Source organism: Amblyomma maculatum, chromosome 9 (assembly GCF_055883805.1).
Source record: "Amblyomma maculatum isolate TAMU_Amacu chromosome 9, ASM5588380v1, whole genome shotgun sequence".
Taxonomy (NCBI): Eukaryota; Metazoa; Arthropoda; class Arachnida; order Ixodida; family Ixodidae; genus Amblyomma; species Amblyomma maculatum.
In genome coordinates this window covers 19,600,944-19,623,955 of record NC_139352.1, presented here as the reverse complement: position 1 = coordinate 19,623,955, position 23,012 = coordinate 19,600,944, and the positions used below count along the sequence as shown (strand labels likewise).

Sequence of the window (23,012 nt, the reverse complement as noted above, 5' to 3'; positions counted from 1 at the left end):
CATGTAGCTATTGCACCTTAAGTCTGTTTCTTGAAACAAGCTGGAAGTTTAACCAGCTTATGTTTGAATCTGTCTTTAGTGTATAGTTAGTTTTGAAGAAGCCGTCATTTTAAGCACGGTGAGATGTTTTAACATCAAGCATCTACAGTACTAGATATGTACCCTACATACACTGAAAGTTGACAAAACAGTGCTACGGCGATCCTTGCATCTGGCTAACATTGACACCATCAAGAACAATGTGCATCCATTTAAGGAAGAAGAAAAGCACAGCACAAGAAATGACTAACAAACTGTTATATTTACTGGGCATTACTGGGTCAACATTCATCCCATACACTCAACGTTCCATTGTGGAAAAGGAGGTTCTTTGTCGGGAGCGGTAATGTTCCCGTATTCAAAGGGTCGTCGGCCTGCAAAGCACAACCAAGTTGCACATGAAAGACATGCCGCAAGTGTCACATGCCGATTTACAGTTGGACAACAACATCACCAACTGAGGTAAGCACACTGCCATCAAAGAAATTAAGCAGCATGTCTAAACGAATAAAGAAAAAATTAGTGTCTCCTAGATGTCACTTAGGAGAGTGGTGAAAGCCTACACTTCCTGTCCTATCATATGCCTCCCATCGTTTGCCTCTTATCAGCATTCGTTGCAGTGCTACATATAATTATAGTTGGTTCATAGGAAAGGAGAAGGCGCAGTATCTGTCACACTTTCTCAGGCAAGCGTGAGTTTGGGAGGTACACCATCACTCCTGTCACGTGACATTCCTTTGAGCACGCACAAGTGTGGGATTGTAGATGGCAGGAATGCTAGACAAGAACACATCTCGCAGAATATGACTGATCTCTTTCAAAAATCTTGCGCACAAAGACTCTCACGTACGGGATTTCGTTCCATGAGCCAAGAAAGGCTTTCACCTCAAAAGCTACAGACAGGAGATTACTGCTGCAGTTACAGGGGTCCTGCAAACAAGTGTTAGTGGTATAGCAGACTATTAATTCTCTCTCATTTGTCTTACCGCAACTGGAGTGACATGTTTAGTCGTAATGTACCTAGGGCTATTCCTGTCACAGGAGCTTATCTCGCATTTGTTATCAATCCTATTCTGGTTCTCTGCCTGTTTATGCAATGCACTTGGCAGAAGGTAAACAAGCACGGGATAATCTCAATGAATTCCAGAGAGCATAATTAATGAAAACTAGCAACTTAAAACTGTTCCTCTTGCCTCTCTGTACTACTCATGGCGTACCAATCTTTGATTTTTGTCTAAAATCCTCAAATACAGAAAACACTTGTGCAAAGATTCCTAAGTGTTGGTGCAACAATTTGTGTGTGCTTTAAGTAGGTTTACGATGCAACACTCGCCTCATAGTCCGAGATGAAGTCAAGAAGCCGCAATGCTAGTCGCCGGTTGGACTTGGTCAGTTGTTTGAGGCTGCGTAAAATATGTGATGAGAAAAAGCACGCCGATATGTTACACCAGCCTTTTCATGCGAAGGTATGACAAATTCGGTGCTCGGTAGAACACGCAGAAGAAGCAGTTACTATACGTTTGGCAATGATATAAAATTAAAAAAAAAAAAATCCCTGTGAAGGGACACTGAATGCCGTTTATCAAATGTTCGGCTGTGTATTAAGATTATAACGATAAAGGGAATTAGGCTTTGGGTTTAGATTTAACTGAAAAAAAAAAAAGAAAAAAAAACTTCTGCTCCTAGATGATATAGCCATGCAGCCCTGTACCCAATGCTGTGCAGTGCGTAGAATCTTGACTGCCGTCGCAGCTTTAACTGACAATTGCGTCGCCACTTCATATACCAGCACAAAAAATGCGTCTGAAAATTTCACATTTAATTCTTTTAGGCTCTGAATTATAAAAACACTTCAATTGCTCTTCAATACTCTGGCTATCATTTTCCTTTCCTTGGCCGGCCCGCTATGCTATGTTAAATTTATATCAAATCTGTTTGGAAGACTCTAAGTTTCAACTACAATTGAGTACTTAAAAGACACAACCAATTGTTTATTCTCTTCTTCATTAATACTGGTAGGCTGTTCTTAGCGACTTAATACTGCCTCTATTGTCTACACCTCTCTTAACCCAACAGCCACGCGAGCATAATAAAGGTGGAGAAACGTTGACATTTCATCGTACTTGTCTTTGGAACACAGCCTGTGTTTGAGAACCCTGGCACAGACGTCTTTGTTCAGCGCATTGTCAAAGAGCGGAATCCCATAACAGCAGTCCAGCAGCGTCCAGTCCTCTAGGTGCTCTTCGCTGCTGCTGCTGTCGGGCACACCATCCGATTTATCGCCTGGCTCCTCGCGGGCTCGTATCCGCATCAATGTTATGTAGCCGCACGAGAAGCCAAGCTGGAGCTCTTCTTGAAGCCGCTCCATGGCGGGATGATTCACGAGCTTGTTCCCTGGATCACGCAGGAAGAAAAGCAAGCAGATTTCAAATTTCGAAAATTGAAAGAATCTACGGTTAACTAAACAGAGGCGTTCAGGCTTGTTTTATGGCATTATACAGGCTGTCTCAGCCAAAACTAATCAATTCTAAAAGAAAGATCAAAGCATGCTAAGAACTGATATCAAGTGAATGATGATAGACGTTATGTAAAGTACAAGCCAATATACTTTTCAGTCTGCTTACTTTAATTATCAGCAGCCACTGATTAAATTAACATTTTAGATATAACTTTAAATGCTCAAATGTGAATTGCAATGTTGTCAAGTGCCATAAAATGGTCCAACCCGGGTGTTCCCGACGTGGTATCCTTAGCTTATCACTTTCCACTTAACGAAAACATTACGGTATATAATATGCCACAATATGATGGCCTAAACGTTCTGAAGTGATTCAGGCTATAAGGAACGCTGCAGTGGAGGGCTCTGGATTAAAAGTCATTGAGAAATAATAAACCATACCCTGTGACAACATGCTCAAGGTACCGCGATCATAGTTAAGATAATGTCCATGACGAAACTTTGCACTGCAGCCAGCAGATGTTTACAGTACACTGAATAAGCGTACTTTCGGCAACTGCTTGGCATTTATTCCTCCTGACAATGTAGGTCACGGTAAAAGGCCCCGACCTCCATAAAATCCAGCATTGTCAACGTCGGTACTGTGAGTGAAAAGTCGCGAGCATGGCGCTGACAGGTGGCAGCTGACAAAGCAGGGTTGTGCAATATCGCACAACCATGCGACATGGCCAATTGGGCAGGAGCTGCCAACTTGGTCTTCCCGATTCAGTTGGTAGAGCAAAGGAAATCACACCCTCCAGGTCCCGCACGCTACACAGGCACATTCGTGGGCTCGGTTAAGCGGGGCTTTGTTTCGACGTCGGGTGGCTGTTCACATTATATGGTAGCTCACGAGTGAATGTATGCGAGGACGGCAGCTGTTAACGACGTCGCGTCGTATTCTGGTCCCGCCATACCCGTCGATGCTAGGTTTTTCGCTGAACAAGAGCCTTAACACTGCAGCATCAAAATGCACAGTCCACCCGTAATTTTCTGCCATTCCCTAGATATTCATGGAGTTGGGGCGAAGGTTTCCCTCGCCCGTGAGGGTATAGAGTGCAGACGACACAAAATGCACCGCAATGCATAACCATAAGAAAACCCAGTGGCCTACACATTTATGAAGAAAAAAAGATTTGTAACTAGGAGGAACACTATTATATAGGCATAAAAAAGTGTGTCAACATGATGCACTGCAAGACGCATTTCTTTTATGCCCGAAATGATCAGAGGTGGCATATTGCAGGCTTCAAAGAGCAATTTATAAAGTGGCAAATCTTGCCAGCCTTCAGAGTTTAATATTAAGGCCTAACTATTCCAGGAGAATCGAAACCACGCACACATAAAGAAAATAATGCAGCATAAAGACATAGTTTCGAATCATCAGCTTGCCTCATCTAGGAACATAGCTCAACAATATCGGATATGAAGCAACAAGCTGCAGTGGTGAGCTGTGCCTCTAAACCTTTACAGGGTATTTGCCCTTCAAAAATGCAGTGGGCCACCTGAGAGTTCTATACTTAAAAACAGAATAACCTGCCATTCTGCACCCACCTTTTTCACTTTCCTCCTGTTTGTCAAATGGGAATGGAATGTTCACCTGGCCCCCAGGCACACCCTGAGCCTGGAAAGCAGGGAGAAAAATGGCACTTGGCATTAGTATACTCACAAAGGCATCACTTGAAGGCAAGCAGAGTTGTATTGCAAAAGCCAGTTTTACAGACGTTTTTTACTTTATCCACATACAATTTAACTCTGCCTCACTAAGTAGTACCTGGACTCTTCACACTGCAGAAGTCGGTGACTTGCATCCAGAGAACCAGTCAAGGTTAAGGCGTTAGGGCCTTTGGACCATGTTCAATGTATTTCACGCATGTTTTGATCGATATTTTTTGTGGGAAAAGCTTCTCATATTTTGTAGTATCAGCACAACGGATGTCACTATCTGTATAGAGAGTTCTCAACAGGTTCTCGGATCCATCTACTCGGTTTGGCAAAGTCACGCTGTCCAAGCTAGCAGCACACACTGCTGGTTAAGGACACTTAAACTATCATACTATGTCTCGCAAGCATTTCACATGATTTCTGATAATGTATTGCCCCAGTGGGTACCTTCTATTGCGTGAACCAGTGCAACTTCGCGAGAGCGCAGTCCAACAGCCAAAGTGCATATCGCATATATAGCCTATTCTGCCACAACTGACGGTAATTCTGTTATTTCTCAGAATCCGTTCACACACCTGAATGAGCACAGCGGAATGGGTGAGGGCGTCGTTGAGGGTGATGAGAGCGCACGATGTCGGAACTGTTCCCGGGCCATGGCCCCACGTTGTAACCAGCAGCTTGTCGTACTCCTGCAGAAAATTTTGTAATGTTCAATGCAAATACCACTCACCTTGTATGTGTATATCAACTTTTCAAAAGAAATCGCAAACTTTCCCCACAGTCTAAGCAGCCAGCTGCAATGGAAATAAGCACCAGAATACAAAATCATCAATAACCCTTAGTTCTCGCACAAGCATGGTACATATACCCAAAAAGAGACCTGGAAGGCCAGTATAATGGTGGAAATGAGCCAACCTGATAGGATGTGTTACGATTAGCGGTGAGCAAATATTTGAAATTTCGAATACGACTCGTGTGTGCTTGTTATTTATTCATATTTGTATTTGAAAAATTGATATTCAGAATTTGTCGAATACAATGTACTCAAAAATCATCAAATATATGTATACAAAACATTTTTTTCTGATACCTTGAAGGCCAAAAAATCAGATTTTACTGTATTCAGCAGCAACATGACCGCTCCACCCGATTTCATATGCGAATGGCATGCAAATTTTTAAATAAACCAGATGAACAATGTTTGCTTTCTTTAATTTCCCACTTTTTTGTCACGAATCAGATATTCAATATTCAAAGGCATTTTTTTTGCATATTTGCGGTCGATTCACATTCAAAGATTTCAGCAGTTTCGCACACCTCTAGTTACGATTGTTACAGCTGCTGTTATGGTCACAGACAATACTGAAATCCAGCATTTTACAGCATTTTCCCACATTTCTTTTGCCTTCTTGAAATCAAAATATCTTGACCTAAAGAGCGCAAAAGAAGTCAAGGGTTGCCTTTGAAAAACTGGCTTCCCTTATCAACATCCCGCATGTTGAAAATCTTACTGAATGCTGAAGCATAAATGCTCAATAAAGAAATCAACTCGCAACATCGTTGGCGTTCTGTCCAGAATACTAGTCACTTTTAATTTATCTCTGCCATATTTATGAAGGCCTACAAATCGCAGAGCTTGCGTTAAAAAGTGATATACGACACAGAGGCATAAAAAAGCGCAGCCTAACGAAACCTCTCACAGAGCAAAACATCATCTGAAGGTTAGCAGTTTAACACTAGTCGGCTAGATATTTACAACCACCCGTGAAAACATAATTCCACTCTTCACTATGCTGGATCAGCTTATGAAAAGGAAATGATTAAAAACCAATCTTATTAGTCAATAAGAAAAGATTTTATATAAAGCACTCAAAGACTCTGATTATAAATGAAATCGTCAAAGCGCATCCACCAGTCTAGTCCACAAAGCGGTTCACAAATACATATTATTTGTTGTTTGTTTATGGGGTTTAACGTCCCAAAGCGACTCAGGCTATGAGAGATGCCAAAAATACATATTATTTGTGTTGTACATACACAGCGGCAAAATGAATGCCTTCAAGTAAAAAACTTGCTGTACACATAAGCACATTCACCTGAAGTGTTTTATATACTTAAATAATAATGCAAGTAAAAAAATCTCTAAAAGTGCTAAGCGAACACGGCCCAGTGCTTCTGCCATTTAATGTGCTAAGCTCACCGAGAGCTGTTAACGTGCTGTTGGCTGTCATTTGCCAGTGACAACGCTAGAGGCAACCCGGGATATACCACAATGGTCAGGTTTGGTTTGGTTTCATTTCGTTTATAGGGTTCAATGTTCCAAAGTCACTCAGGTTACAAGAGACGCCGCAGTGGAGGGCTCCGGATATTTCGACCACCTGAGGTTCCTTAACGTGTACTGACAACGGACAGTACACAGGCGCCTTGTTTTTCCCCTCAGTGGCCACCACAGTCGGTATTCTATCCCGCATTCTTAGATTCAGCAGTCGAGCCCCCTAACCACTGAGCCACAGCAGTGAGGGCCACAATGATCACAGTGGCCACACGTAACATGTCTGGCACCGGTTACATAACTGGATGTCACTGACTTATCCCACATAGTCCTCCATGCAGCAGTTTCCACTGCAAAAATGTTCGAATGTCTAAAAAAAAAAGTATCACCGCAAGCAACCACCGCTCACTTCAAAGACGCTGGGCAGTATTCGTAGTCGCGTTCCTCTGGAAACCAGAAGGGACGGGGGTCCATGACCAGACAGCACATAGATGAACAGCTTGAACCAGGCTGAGTTCACCTGCAATGGGTAGCATTTTTTCAACAGGACCTAGTCAGCTTCATGTGATGAGCTTTAGAATCATTACTTAAGCATGTACAAATTATAGTCAAAATGCTTCTAGAGTGTGAACCCATAGCTTTACACCAAGCTTTTCATTATGGTTACTGCTTTTGGCTTGTGCAGTGGCGAACTGTTTTCAGGATGTCACGTGACCAAATAGTGGCCTTTAGCACAGCATGTTACTAAACTTCTCTAGCTGCAAGTGGTTAAAAAAAAGTTGAAATATTCATTTTATAGTGAATATTCAGGCAAAACATCGAGGCAATGGCAACGGCACGATAAGCAATGGCATTAAAGTTCTAGCTGTCGAAAGATGCAATGCTGATCTCCACTGAGGAACACAAAACAATCAGTATATTGATGATGATGCTATATTTCAATGGTGCAAAGAATTCCACAAGACTTTTTTCATTTCTATTCAAGGTAGGTAGGGTTAGAGACTCCCTACTAAACACTTCATCCGAGAAAAGCCGAGCACCACGGTAGGGAAAAGCTTGTAAACAGAATTGCTTTGTGACGTTTGACTATACCAAACAACTCACAGGCATTTAAATTCTTGAACTTATAATATGACTTGACCATTAGCTCTTCATCTAGATAACCAGAAAAGCTTTAGCAGCGCACTACTTTCTGTCAGGGAGGAAATGAGTGTCTCAAAATAACGGCTTGAGAGGCTAGTTGGTGCATCATCGTATTCAGATATGTGGATCTTCTCCTGTGTTTGTCTTTGTTTGCGCCACATATCTGAATACGAGGAAATGAGTGTGACGGTCACGGCAGATTTGAGGTGCGTCCGACTATAGTATGCACAGGATGGTGACGAGAGTGCCGTAACTATACTCGGGGACAGTATTTCTTGGCAAAAACAAGAAGGCTACAGGGGCGAAGCATATTCAACCCTGTCATATCACCAAATACATTTGGCACTTCAGTATGTGTCTAGCTGCCTAACACGCCGCTCTCTCTGTAGCATGATTGGGGCAGTTGGTGCCATACGTGGCACTTCCTGTAACTGGCCGTGCCTAGCAAATTTGTTGTAACCAAGGAAAACAGTTTTTTTCCTCGATTTTCGACGAAAAAACTATGCACTGAATAGTAAACATTAACAATATGCCATGTTTTAAAGGTACACAACACAGCAATTTAGGTCTCAAACTTTTTTCGGTGCAATGGAAAGATTGATGTCTAAAATGTTTGATTCCATAGCGGCTTTGGCAGAAACGCTGTATAAAATTTTTACCGACAATTTTTCTATCAGTGTATGCGCCAGTTTTTATGTAGTCCAATGCTTTTCACTTGCCAGACATTAATTAGACATTTTTTGTGTAGAGTAGCGTCCTTTTCAATTTCCACACTCAAGGCTGTTACGGCACAATAACATGCGCCTCGTTGACGAAAGTTTTAATGGGCACTAGCATCACTTCATTCACGGAATTCCAAACACAGTGGCGCCATCTAGTAGCAAAAGCTGGAAGGATACCTCTCACGGTGCGAAAGTAGGAGTGGTTTTTATTTAAGGACACACTGGAGAGGCCGCAAAATATAGTAAGTTAATGCGAGCACTCCTAGAAGAAAAAAGAACATATGCACTTACGAAAATCAGTGATATTTTGCTGACATGTAGTTAGTTGGCTACTACCCTGAAAGTAATAGGGTTTCTCAACTAGATAGCGCCTCAGTTGTTTTTATGCAATTTTTAATGGCAAATTAAAATTGTAAAGCATCCTTTCCTTGATATTGTAGTGCTTGATCTGTACTATATGAGGCAAGATATTTTCATCTCCACCATAATCTCATCACATATTTTGGCCAGTGTTCTGTCCCTTTAGGAGAAAGCTAACAACCGCAAGTGGCGACGACTTCCCACCGCAAGACATGTTTCAGATCCCGGCTTCTGCATCACCAGAAAAATAGCACTAATTCCCGCACAGACCAATTGTGGTGGGCGCTGCGTTTTTCAACATTGAAAAAGCATTGAAATATTGAAAGACCTTCACATCGCGCAGCCTGCGTGAAGGTCACGAGGCCATGTCAGGCGCCGTATAGACTCCTTTTGCCTCTGCTGAAATAAATTTCAATTCAAATTTAAAAAAAAAAGCATGCATTGCTTTATTTGAATTTATTGTGTCTCGAATAATTTTGAAATTTGCTATTTGATTCACAAAGCAAATAAAAAAAAGAATATTTGATTTGTCATTCCCAAATTTATAACATTTCTTTTATTACTCTGAAATTTGACACATTTACACACCCCCATTCACCAGCACTGCATTCTTCTGGGGATAATTCCCAATGAAAAGCAGGCGGCAAAGATAGCAAGGGTGAATGAAAATTTCAGTGACGCAGTAAGTGTCAAGGTAGGGCCATTGACTTGCCTCCGGAACAGCAGGCCCCAGGTGAGGAGGCGAACAGCTGGTGACCGGCCGCACTTCATTGCTCAGCGGTGCCATTGACACCAGCAGCCTGCAAGGAGCAGGGTGAAGCAAGTGTACGAGCCCGCGTTTACAAGGTGATCACTACGTTAATGAAACAATCTGCTTGCGTCAATGCAAAATGCAAAAAAAAAACAAAAGGAAGGTAGTATACTCAGAGCTGAGACACATGGAAGTAATACAGATATGTCAACTGTAATCATAGAACTGAAACATAATGTCACTGTGAGAAAAACGAATGTCTTTTTTTTTACTCTACTGCCATTATGCAGCAGCTGCCAGGGATCAAGTGCCGCTCTTAAAACTTCAACCTAACATCTCCACATCACGACACCTTAAGAGACAAACTTATAGGCAAAATGCGCACGCTTTCATGATGGATTTCACCCTGAACAAAAAAAAAAGACCACCCACTCATTCGCTGTTTTAGATTAGCTTTCTCACTGTACTGCCTACTGTGAAAATGCTGAATCTGGCTGAGTGTGTGAAGTTAGAAAATAGTTGACGGAACCATTCAACCGGAGTAGCACTTAAGTCTCCCCTTCAAAACAAGCGTGCAAAGCAGCGACCCACGCGTAGTTCTTGTTGAGCAGCCGTGCACAGGTGTCCTGGTCCAGGTTCTGCAGACTCTCGCAGCGCACTAGGTCGAGCCCCAGACCCGAGGAGGACGACTCCTCGGCCGGGGTCCCGCCCTCGGGTGCGATGGCGGCATTGTAGCGCAGGAAGCACACCGTGTCTTGCAGGGCAAGCGCATGGTCAAAGTACCGCTGAGCTTCGCCTTCCCCCGCCTCTCCCACCTGTACCAAAGAGAGAGAAGGAGAAAGGAAGGCCTCAGAGACAAGAACTTCTCTACAAAGGCACGATGACCTTCCACTGCATTCACCACAATCCAAACAGTGCAAAACATTTCAGTCCTCATTGCTTCATCTACTCCTATTCTGTCCTTTTCTTCTTCCCGTTTGTGGACAAGTATAAGACATTTCCCAATAAAAGCACAGGTGCTCAGTATTTAAGCTGGCCTGGGTCTTAGCTACTCTCTGCACTCACAATAGGAAACCACGAGCGACAGACACTCAAAAGGTCAAGAGTAGGTACTAAGTGCAGAGATTATTTCATTTACCACCACTGCCGTCATTGCAGGCTTACCAACTCTGGGTCTATTCTGCCCAGTCTGCCCGTAGTAAAATAAAAGCCTGCCATATCTCCTTCAATGCTAGATGCGAAGTGTAATTGGTGATACAATTTAGTGATGGCAATGTAATATTATAAGAACTCTTATTTCCAAATCTTAAGGACCTTGTGGCCTTCAGGCCTATCGCACGTGGAGCACCACACAGCACTTTCAAGAGCCATTTATTATGTTGTTTCAAAACAAATATCTCTTTCTTGCCCAATAGCTACTTCCAATGCTTGAAAAGCCTAATCGATCGCTTTTCAACTTACTGCACTAATGGTTAATTTGCTGCAAGCATGTAGGGATATCTTGCAAAGTGCCGGATTTTTCAAGCATTCAAATAGCCGCAGAACTCTTTTAATATTGGCGACAATGCCACACATGGCAGAATTCGTGCGGTTTCAGCCGAGCACAAGCAGACATGACACTACGAAGAAGCCATTACTAACAAATTAGTCAGCACAGCAAGCCCCGTAACCCAAGAACAAGCTCACTTTCTTCAGCTCCACGAGAAAACTGTCCAGCGATTCGTCAGAGAGCTTCCCGACTTCAAACATGGTCACAGCATGGCTCTTCAAACCCTGCACGTCAAGGAAAGGTAAAAAGAAAAGTAATTTTGAGTATTTCATCCATCTATCCACTAATAAAACGCTGCACACAAGACTCCAGCAAGCTTACTAGGGACAAGTTTCCCATCATCAGGAAGGCAGTCAAGTTGGAGTCGAAGAGGAAGCCAATCCGTTTCACACGGTTCCCCGGTGTGGACAAATCGGTCGATGCTGAGGATAGAAGAAATAGTCAGACGACACAAACGAGCGAGTGAGAACGGCTACCAGTTTCACTGTGCCCGAGTGCCATTCAAAAAATGACCAATTTTAGAATTAAGAACAAATTAGGATTTGGTCTTTGTGTGTTTCCTGGGTCCAATCAATAGCAATAAAATGAGCTTACAGCTATTGGATCTTGTGAGCTGTCAAATTCAATTCTAAATGAATGAATCTCTTTCTCTTGTAGCTGCAAAGATACACTCAAATAAAAGGCAAGAGTATTATTCATCAATCAATAACTGCAGCTGCAAATGAACAATAACAATTGTCTGCGGCAATAGCTATCAAGTTTCAAATTCTTGCTTCTCACAAGAAATTCCTGGGTTCGAATACACTCTGATGGAATTTTGTTTTAAACGGGGGGGTGATGAACACTGCCTAATACTAGGCTCCCTGAGTAAATGTTAAGTTGGCTTCCCCTCACTTACTAATGGCAGACCAGCAATTTTTTTTTGTAATTTATATAGTAAGAAGGGAGCAAAGATAAAAAATAAAAACAAGCGTAAAAAAAATTAGAGCATCTCACTTGAGGTACCCGGCTCATCGACTCTGAGAGAGTCGAGGGAAGGTGCGGACTCGCCACTCCCAACCAGCTTGCCTTCCTTCTCAACCTCAGTGTGCAGCACAGACATAAATTCTTCAACTTCCCGAGTGCTGGACCTGGACGGCAGACAATTAATTAAATGTTTGCAGACAACCAACTCTCACTTCAAAATCCGTGCTCCGAAAAGATCACTTTCAGCAAACAACATAGTCAGCACCCATCCATAGGATGTACCAATAGAACTGGAACAACAGAAACTAAATCTTTAGTCAACCAGCAATCAACAAGATATCTTTCGATACAACAGTGACTACTCTTTCTTCCACTAAATGACATTTTAAAAAAAAGGAAAAGGAGTTACACTCAGAAAAGGCAGTTGCTAAACTGCAAGAGATGGAAATACTCTATAGGTTCTCATACTATAGAAATAACTGTCGAAAGGTTATTAGTACTGTAAAGAAACAGGCATTGACTCACTTGACAGCTTTTTTACAGTTTTGTGTCAACCAGGATGGGTCTAAGCCTGACATATCTTTGTTCTTCTTCTGTGCAAAGCCAAGGCGACAGTACATTGATACAGCATTCTGAAAGCAGAAAATGCAAAATATAAATGGGCTGCGTTAATACAAGAAGAAGCAAGGCAGCACGAAAGGAAAAGCTCATCACTACAAATTTTAATGCCAAGCATAGTAAGGCAATGTAGATGTTCTGTTGCGTAGTTATCGCAAACTCAGAGCGGTGAGAAGTTGAAGGTTTTGTTACTTTTTCTGATGATACGCTAACTGAGGAAAGTTACCAAACTTACTCAATGCAGTCACTATTTTCTTTTTTTTTAATATAAATTTGAACCAATATATTACCCTACATACTGAACCTACTCTAATAATTTTTGTAAATTTATACTATTTCATTTAAGCAGCTACCGTCCCTACTGTCATTTAGCATATTTTCTCCCACAAGCTCATTAATTCAACAACAGTGGTCAAATATAGTTGACTATTTTCGCTTTATTCCCTTCCTTTAGAGAATGAAATTGCCCTTCAATTCAGCAACTGTGCTGTGTCAATGAAGATGTGCTTTCTACTAACATTGCAAAGCCCCCACTGCAGCAACTCTGGACTAAATGAGGTAATAATTAAATAATGAATAGTTGGTTTGGAGGGCTTAACATTCCAAATTGCCTCGGGCTATGGGAGACACCGTTGTGGAGGGCCCTGAGAATTTAAACCGCCTGAAGTTCTTCAACGTGCACTGACATATCCTCTCAGTCAAAAAAATAGCCGCCGTAACCGGGATCAAACTCGCATCCTTGGGATCAACAGTCGAGTGCTGTAACCACTAAGCCACCGCGGTGGAGTGAATAAAGAATAAAAGCAAGGATCTCTGATTACTTTGCTGTAGTCAGCTTACGGTTTCCAAAAAGGAACGAAAACACTGAGGATTTTCAAGAGTTAAAGAAACAGATTACTCTATGAGAAAAAACGCCTACCATGAGTCTCATTCACAGAATTAGTCACAGTAGATGAAGCATACTCTGCACAGCAGCCAAGCAGTGCAAAAACCATGTGAGCACTAACCTTTACAAGTTGAAGGTCAATCCTCAACACACTAGCAAGCTAAAAGAAGAAAGAAAAAATAAAGCAAAAAGCAAGCAAATGAGATTATTCACAATAACTCAAGTGAAATATAAAAAACATTAAGCAAATGCGCATTTCTCGTGCGATTCAAGAAACGCCTGAAATATCGAAGCATAACACTGAAACCTGAAGTGTCACATGCAGCAATGATGGACAGAGAGAAGGCAACCAAATTATACATAAGTTTACTTCATGTCAGCTTACCTCTGAAAGGGGAGTGTTCCCGTCAATAGACACAAATATTTTATACAGTAATGTCTCAAAATAATCTCCTAGTACTCTGTTCATCACAAAACCTTCCAGAGGAGGCACTGCAGGTAGCAAGAACGGAAAAAAAATTAGAAAACAGTATTAACAGTGATAGATGACTAATAACAGCTAATGATTTTGAACCTTCCCATTTTTATCACCGACCTTATTGAACAAGCAAAGAGATGCTTTACCTGATATACAGTCATGGTCATCAAGCGGAACGTCGATATAGACCAGCCCCTTCAAGTAGAGACCTAGAGATAAGAATTAAGAAAAGGCTTGAAAAATGTGCTCGAGAAGAAGCAAAAGATAGGACGAACCCAAAGCAAACGAAACGTTCACAGACTAAAAGCCGTAAACAATCACCAACGCACTTCGAACATCCTCCGCTTTTAGTGTCCCTGTCTTCTGTGGTCCATCGTCGATTACTTTGTCAATGACTGCCTTCTCCGACGCCGAGACAACCTGCGGTTCAATGAAACAGCATACACGTGGTAATGAAAAATAGAACACACCTGCAAAGACTGCTCAGTTATTGGCATCCTAAGTGGAAAGCAAAGTTATGAAAAAGCTTGAAAATTCTATTTTTACTGCGCATAATGCGCCTACATACTATTTTGGTCACCAAAATAAAATTTTTCCATTACTCTACGGAATGAACACATCCTGTAATTTTCTCATATTTGGATAAAAAAGCGCATGACTAATTATGTGAGTATATACAGTAGTATATGAGAGCTTATAAGCAGCAAGTTACAGCCGGGAGCTACCTTAAAACCTTTTCCGGCAAAAAAAAAATTTACAACTCACTATTGCTTCACTATTGTTTCAGCTCACTACAGCTGAAACGTGGAGTCTGAAGAAATGTGTTCTACTTAAGGACAATGCAGTGAGCTATGGAATGAAAAATGGCATGTGTAATATTAAGAGACAGGAAGCGTGCAAAGAAATAACTTGAGTTTATGACATCCTAGTAAAAGTTAAGAAGACAAGGGCATGGGTAGGGCATGTAGTGCAAAGAGGGGACAATTAATGGCTGAAAAGAGTAGTGAACTGGATTCCAACGGAAGGAAAGCGTAGCAGGGGGCGGCAGAAAGTCAGCTGTGCGGATGAGGTTAAAAAGTTTGGAGGGGCCAAGTGGTCGCAGCTAGCACAGAACCGTGTTATTTGAAGGAGTATGGGAGAGGTCTTCGCCCTGCAGTGGGTGAAATTCGGCTAACGATGATGATGATGACGAATGTTCAATTTTACATTTGTTATGATGATACCCCACACCTACATTCTAGGTCTTTTCGCACCATGGCACAAATAAGTTATTCATTTCCTATTCTGTTCTACCACTGTACGCACATAAGTGCATTCTACTTCCTTTTTTTTTTTTTTTCCATTTTTAGCTGACATATAAATGCAACTCCATCCATCTTTGACACTTCAGCTGAACTCTTCCCACACTGCGCCAATCACCCGCCGCAGTGGTGCAGTAGTGTGACGCCCGACTACTGTGCCAGAGTACCCGAGTTCAATCCCGACTGTCGGCAGCTGCGTTTGGATGGACCTTTCGATGGAGGCGAAATAAAGTGGCGTCCATGTGCTATGCGACGTCAGCGTATGTTAAAGATCCCTGGGTGGTCGAAATTACTCCGGAGCCCTCCACTACCAGCTCCCCTTTCTCTCTTTCCGCTTTCCCTTCCACCTTCCTCCCTTCCCTTTCCGCATGGTTCAGGTGTCCACAGAACAAGTGTGACAGACACTGCACCTTTCCTTTCCTGAGAACCAATTTATATATTTATTAGACTGGTCTTATTTTAGGTGCACAAACAGAAAAAAAAATACTCTAGACCAGACCGCAATAAAATGGTCTATATTATTACAGTCCAGTGGCTGCATTATATTGACGCGCGAGTCACATTTTCGACAAAGCTAGCCGCGGCGCACAGTGACAACATTTTAGTTTGACTCTTTATAACTACATTTTACAATTGCATTTATCCATGGCCTGAACTTGCACCCACTAGAATCGAGTGTTGAGCTATTCAACATGACTAATGGATACAAGGCGCAAGAATAACCAGAATGAAAACAGAATGGAACACAGAAGCGCTGTGTCTGTGCTTCTTCTGTGTTTGTCCTGTCCATTCTTGCGACTTGTATCTACTAGTCTTGTACCCATTAGTCAAAATACTACTACTTAAAGCATTTATTTGATTGTAGGAGCACAAGGGCTGTATTATTATGCTGCTTTTAAAGCCACTAATAAGTGCATTCGTCCATACCATCACCCAAAAAGTTTTATACTAACCTAAAAAATCCTGGTACTAATGCACAAAAGATGCATTGCAGAAGAAATTTCTATTCCCTTTCATTATACTTGTCTTTTTAAACCTATGCAGGTGTGTTGTTCTACACCTCATGTATAAAACAAACGTGAGCTGGCTCATTACTCATGTCATCATCATCATCATCCAACTGACTACACCCACTGCAGTGCAAAGGCCTCTCCAATATTCCCCCAATTAACCTGGTCCTGTGCTAGCTGCATTCCCTTGACCCCTGCAAACTTCTTAACCTCATCCGCCCATCTGACTTTCTGTTGCCAGCCTGTTGTGCTTCCCTTCCCTTGGAATCCAATTTGTTACCCTTAGCGACCAATGGTTATCCCCCTTAGCATTAAGTGTCCTGCCTGTGCCAATTTCTTCTGTATTTCGACTAGAATATCACTTACTTGTGTGCGTTCCCCGACCCACTCTGGACATGTCCTGTCTCTTAACATCACATCTCCTACCATTTCCAGTTTCATAGTTCTCAGCGACATCCTAAATTATTTGTGTGGCCAGTCAAAGCTATTGGTGGCTCAAAACTGTCTCAGTTTGAAAAGTAGTACTGACCTTTATATCATCCTCGGTGACGTAGCCAACATTGATGTACCACCAAGGTTCGATGGGGATTTCCGACACCGGCTTCGAAGGCAAGAGGTCCCGTACTGACTTACGTCGAACTGTGAAGAATTTCTGCCTCAAAAGGAAAAATAAAAGTGATGCCTCAGATAAAAGCCATGAACGATCAGAGATTGTTTAGAAACAGAGATCAGTCACTGTGTTTCAAAAATGCAAACCCTAGAACAACATCACAGTCCTCGACCGCACATGCACCAGACCAGATAAATAAATTTCCTCTGGCAAGATGGCGACTTGCTTTCACAGTGAGATAACAGTACAGCAGCAAAAGTAGTTTGGCTTGGCTTTGTTTTGGCATTTTAACATCCCAAAGCGACTCAGGCTATGAGAGACGCCATGGTGGAAGACTCCAGAAATTTCGACCACCTGATGTTCTTTAAGGTGTACTGACATTGCACAGCACACAGGCACCTTGTTTTTTGCCTCCATCGAAAAGCACCTGTCGCGGCCGAAATTCGATCTCACATCCTTGGGCACAGAAGTCGAGCATCCTAACCACTGAACAACTGTGGCAAGGTAGCAAAGGTAGTTAACCAACTGCATGTTAAACTTTTATTAAGTTAAGACTTCAGGGACCAACCTTAAGTCAGATCATATTTTGTCAACTGTTAGACGCTGAGAAGCCTTAAAGTCAGATCGACCAGAAGAAGTCGCTGACACAATGCTACTAACATGCACTGTGCCCGCTCCAGAAAATAACTAGCAGAAGCTTTGACAACGATTCGAACTCTACACAGCAGTAAGAAAGGTTACGAAATGACTGAATGTGCAGAGGACAAACAATATGACCACCTTCCTGATAGTACTAGAGTCATAACAGCATATCTTGGCTAGGGCACAGCTTTTAGGTGTGAAAAACAGTGTCGACAGAAAGTGTGGACAGGAATCGGTAACAAAAATGTAATATGATTTCGCATCAAAATTGTGATGCAACCATTGTTTATGCACTGCTAAGGGTGGTATGATGCCATTTCAGTTCCCATTTCGCATCCATCTACCTGTCAAGTTGAATGCCAGTTTGTATTGAGATTGGAACCGAATATGTATGCACTTCTAATTACACGGCATTAATTGTAATTTTTAAAGCAATTTACGACTTTGCCAAACTATGTGCCAGTCTCTCAATGCTAAAACTGGCAAGGAAAACCATGGTAAAAAGTGCCAAACAGTGGTTTCACATTTTATCCAGTTTCAGTGAGTTAAACCACATGTAATGTTTACAAGTGCTGCCCAGTATGCTGACAAATTTTTTGCACATCTCATATTAGGCTGCACAAAACACAGTGACAAGCATCACGTCACCCACAGTTTAGGAAGTGCTGCCTTCTAAAAACGTGCGTAACTGTAGCCAACGCACCCACCTTTGACGACCTGCAACGATTCATCAGGTCAATGTACTGATTCCGGCCGATCCCTAGCAGCCTCAAGCCTGTAAGCAAAGTCAGTACACAGTTAGCTGTAGGTTATGAACACTGGAAAAAATTAACAACAGCACCAACCATGAAATAATATCTGTCCACTAAATTTACAACTTTATGTTTTGTCTATGGGTGGAGCTGGCAAGATTCCTAGCTAAGGTTGGCAAAGTGAGAGGAAAAGGGTGAGGCGTCAACTAAAGTTGAACTCACAGTCAGCCGCAGTGAAATTTGGCAACGAATCATAGCTTCGCTCCTGCTCCATAAGGTCCTGAAAGCAATCGACAAAAGCGAGAATGAACTCCCTCCTCAATATGCTTATAAAACCAACCAATGACCAGACAAAATGCAGCACTACATCCGGCCTTCCAAGCTTCTAAGGCACATCACCTCATTTACAATACTTTAACAACATTGCACACATTGGCAATGCATATGATTGTTTATGAAGTTTAACTTCCCAAAGGGATTCAGGCTATGAGAGACATCATAGTGGAGGGCTCTTGAAATTTAGACCACCTGGCATTCTTCAACGTGAATTGACATTGCACAGAACACGGGCACCTTGCTTTTCGCCTCCATCGAAAAGCAAATGCCACGACTAGAATTTGATACCGTACCCTTGGGCACAGCAGCCAAGCACCTTAACCACTGCCTCACCACAGCAGGTACCCAATGCAAATGACTCTTCAAAGAAAGAGGAACTCTTATGATGATGCTTGATGTTTATGTCACATTTACTACGGCAGGTTGTAAATTTAAAATTGATTTATTTTCACTTAGCTGAATCGTTTCATAACATTATATAAATAGGATTGATACTCTATGCAGTCTAATAATTCTAAGAGGTGATGTTATGCTTATTCAACAAATATTCATGAAAGAGAAACATGTGGTGTAGCAGAATGTTTATATAATGTCAACCTTAAAAATACTGCAGCCTTTTTCTTTCCTTCCGCACTTCTGCAGTTCATTAAGAATCTGCTATGTTAAGTAGCAGAAAAAATAGCAGGCAAATTTTTAAAAAATGAGAATGGCAAGCAAAAATACAATGACAAACAAAATTCACACAGGCGAAAAATTCAATCGCAAGCATATTAAAGATAATTAAGCAATGAAAAAAAAACTGCAAAAAAGCTGTCAGCGTGGGAATACATCCACCATAGGCATCTGGTTTCCATAAGACTTAGCAAGACTCCAAGCATAAAACAAAAGCATGAAAACATGAAATAGGCATATTGTTATAGACGATGAAGATGCAGATGATGTGGGCAGGAATGCTCGCACCAGGCCTGCAGCCATTGCTAATCACTTCATGACTACCTGTCATGTTCCACCTACTGAATCACATTGTGAACATCTGCCACCAAAGTGGGAATATGAAAGTGAAAGAGAGGATATACACATTTTTGAAACATATGTGCTTCAAACAAAAGCGAATACTAGTGATACCTGGCTCACCTGCATAATGGAAATGTAGTACTGGAAAGGGGTGATGCGCATTCTCGTGACAATATAGTCAGACAAGTGGTATGGGTAGAGCATTAGGTGACTGCGGCTGTACTGAAGCACATTGTCATAGTAGGAGTTTTCATCTCGATGATACGTCCGCACTGGATGCATGAAAAAAAGTAAACAAAGCCGTGCTAAGTCAACCGGAGTCAAAGATAAGCATGTAGCCAGTGGGATTGCTGGCAACCACACATTTCAAACCATACTGAAATTTCCAGCTGTGGGCAGAATAATATAGACCACAAGTAGCCATTCTAACTTTAGCTTCTTTTGAACAATAGAAGCATAAAGCTTTGCTGCATTTAGTACAAGTGTACAAGAACCATTTACTTGCATAAGTGGCAAGCATTATAATATTCTGACAGCTCAAGCATGTCTGTTATATTGTTAATGACTGTACATTCAAACTTTCCGTACAAAAGAATACTGCAGTAATGCCACTACCTGCCGAAATCAATTCAAGAGAAATATTTTCCACCCGAAGCTTGTAACGTCACATAAAACTAAACTGTTTTAATTTCACCAAACCTTATCTCACTAAAGACTAATATGATAAAAACAGCAAGTAAAACACAATGAACATTTAAATATGATGTAAGCATGATAGTTAAAGCTCAACCCTAACACCTTGACTGAGTGCTTGATAATGATAAGCAATAAAGTTTATTTAAAAAGCAACAACTCTGCAAGATCAAGTTAGCTAAAGAGTGCTACCTGATATGAGAGATATGAGAAGGCAGCCTCAGGAGTTATGACGAAAGCAAAAATGCGGGTTGAAGTCAAGGTTTATCCTAGCCTTTGGAAGAGCATTCCAAGTAGCTGATAACAAGGAGCGGATGTTTATTTTTGCATCTGCATTCTCAAGTGTCAAGCCATTGCACAGGCAGGCATGCATGCCATGTGATAAGTTTCTTTGCGTTTCTCGCACATCGGCATGCATGAGGAGGCTAACAGAGTTGAAACACTTGTGTTGACTTACACCATTAAGGCACTGCAGCTGGATAAGGAAGAGAGTGTGACTCACCAAGGTTTCCCCTGAACCGAAGCTGGTTTTTTATACTGTACTGGACGACGGCTTTCTCGTACTCCTTCTCTGAATTTCCAAGCAACTAGGTGGAAGATAGCAAAGAAACACAGTATGTATCGTCCATTTCTTTTCCGTTTATTTACATGCCCAAATAGTCAAAGGAATTGAAACAGAATTTTACTTTAATTCAAACATTAAAATAGCTACCATGCCTTCTTCGAGAGGCAACATTATACAAGGTTAAAAAATTGTAAGTTCAGCGAAAATTAATCGTGTGCAGAGAAGCTTCGAAAAGCATAGTTAATCTCACACTGAGAACATATACGCCCGAACGCGTCGTTAACGAAAGAAGACAACACAAAAGCAGAACTAGACGGTGCTTTCCAAAACACACTGCACAAGTGAAGCGTCCTTTATATAATCTGCCCGTCTCTATGGCTTCGACGCTGTCTGTTTCGTCTGCTGCACGGAACATCGTGCTCGCATTGCCGCTTGGGGCATAGTACTGCTTGTGCAATACACTGACCTCATTACTCCACAGCAAAAGCTGACTTTTTGCAATTTCTTCGAAGATACTGGCAATTTCGTTTCCACGAGCGAGCAAATCTCTACTGCGATTTACTAAAACCTGGCACATATCCTAGATTAGTTTCGCTCTGATACTAAGCAACTGTCCCCATTCCCACCCTTTCCTTTAATTCTTGTTCACTGTTGAACGCAGCATGTTTAAATTTCAATGACAAGCAGATGCTCGAACTTTGATTTCTGTCAACTAAATGTAGCTAGCGACTGCGCTGCGTGAGAAGTTGCTTCAAGTGCAACATACACCAGAACAATACACAGCAGTAACAGTAAAAAAGGCCTTATTTTGCGCGCTAGTGTCATTAAACTTGAAACTGTCGCTCAACGAGCGTGAACATGTGCGGCTTTAGGAAGACAGGTTGTTGGCAGACGTGCTCACTCTTTTTGCGCTGTCCGGAAGCTTGTTCCAGGCACAGTTTCTGCTGATAAAGCCTTCGATGTCTGCATTCATGGCTACGTGGAAGGGGTGGAGCAACACAAAAGCGGGATCTAATACGAGGGCCCGAAAGGCCCCAACATAAGGGCGGGGAAGTCGGAAAACGTCAACCACTTGCAAAATGCGAGCAGACAAGATTCGGAGCCGCCATGTTTGGTTGATGACACCGTCGATGCCGGTTTGGGGTAGAATTTTTCCGGCTTGTATTTCTAAATCGGGCTGTCGGGCCGGGCTGCGGGCGGAATTAGATACACCACCGTTCTCTCTTGAAATAAAAAAAGTCACGATTTCGGCGGTCATTTGGTGACCATCCAAGACCGGAAAGAGTCGACGTAAGGTCCATTGACCCTGTAAGGTCTACATCAGCTCCATGGTACATTGACCTTGTCAGCTCATCACCACTTTGACAGCGGAAAATGTGCGCGTTCGTTTTGGCTGCTTCAGTTCTTGCAAAACAAATAAACAAATTCCGGGGCCAATATTACCGGCATTACCGGCTTGGCACATATTATTCAGCCGAGATCTAGTCCAAGAGATGCTCATGAGTGCCCGTCCGTCGATACGCGCGTGCGTGCGCGCGCGAGAAACTTTTTCGGAAGATTCCGCGGGATTTTTCACTGACGTGTCAGTGAAGAATTTAGTTAGGGGTAGTATAGTAGATAGTTTGGTTTGTGGGGTTTAACGAAGCGACTCAGGTATGAGAGACGCCGTAGTGGAGGACCAACCCCAGACGGCCACTGACGTCCGACGGACAGCCGAACTCGGCCGCAACTCGGCGGCCGATTTCGGACGTCCGCCGGAATTCCGGCGTACGTACGAAAGCGGATGGTCGAATCCGTTCGCCCAGCGGACAGCCGCCGTACGTCCGCCACTGGATTTGCTTTTACACAGCTATGATATAGTTTGTAGTCGTCGTGCTCGTCTGAACTGCGTATAAATCAGTAATGCCGTCAAGTCTGCATTATATGATGCCAGAGCGAATCGATGCGATAGAAAGCGTTTCCATTAAACAGTTTTTTTTTATTTTCCGCGTGTTTCATCGTTGAATTCTTCTATCAAAAATTTTTTATTAAAAGTTAAATGACCATTAAACATTTTTCTATCATGATGCTTCGGTGAAATTTTAATCAGTGGCTGAACAGACGCAGCAAGCAGCAAGCTCAAAAAGAACGAAACCGAACCTAT

General features: G+C 42.2%; 1 protein-coding gene across 1 annotated transcript; it reads right to left on the bottom strand.

Moving 5' to 3' along the window:
* Positions 1-263: 263 nt before the first annotated feature.
* LOC146178520 (protein FAM91A1) lies at positions 264-22,012 on the bottom strand. Its single transcript, XM_084578339.1, has 22 exons — positions 21,771-22,012; positions 20,807-20,891; positions 19,732-19,883; positions 18,484-18,541; positions 18,217-18,284; positions 16,787-16,909; positions 14,276-14,366; positions 14,093-14,155; positions 13,854-13,960; positions 13,590-13,628; positions 12,490-12,596; positions 11,995-12,128; positions 11,320-11,420; positions 11,136-11,222; positions 10,041-10,264; positions 9,411-9,498; positions 6,883-6,993; positions 4,777-4,890; positions 4,091-4,160; positions 2,163-2,433; positions 1,373-1,442; positions 264-413 (listed from the first exon to the last, which is right to left on the bottom strand). The coding sequence occupies exons 1-22, from the start codon at positions 21,840-21,842 to the stop codon at positions 321-323; spliced, it is 2,328 nt and encodes a 775-aa protein (XP_084434465.1). The 5' UTR covers positions 21,843-22,012; the 3' UTR covers positions 264-320.
* Positions 22,013-23,012: the final 1,000 nt, after the last annotated feature.

Bases quoted from the DNA above. Each gene is read 5' to 3' on its own strand.
- LOC146178520 (XM_084578339.1), bottom strand. From the start codon at position 21,842: ATGAATGCAGACATCGAAGGCTTTATCAGCAGAAACTGTGCCTGGAAC. The intron at 19,884-20,806 runs GTGAGTCACACT...TCATGCATCCAG, and splicing joins TCGGTTCAGGGGAAACCTTG to TGCGGACGTATCATCGAGAT. The intron at 16,910-18,216 runs GTGGGTGCGTTG...CTTTTGAGGCAG, and splicing joins ATCGTTGCAGGTCGTCAAAG to AAATTCTTCACAGTTCGACG.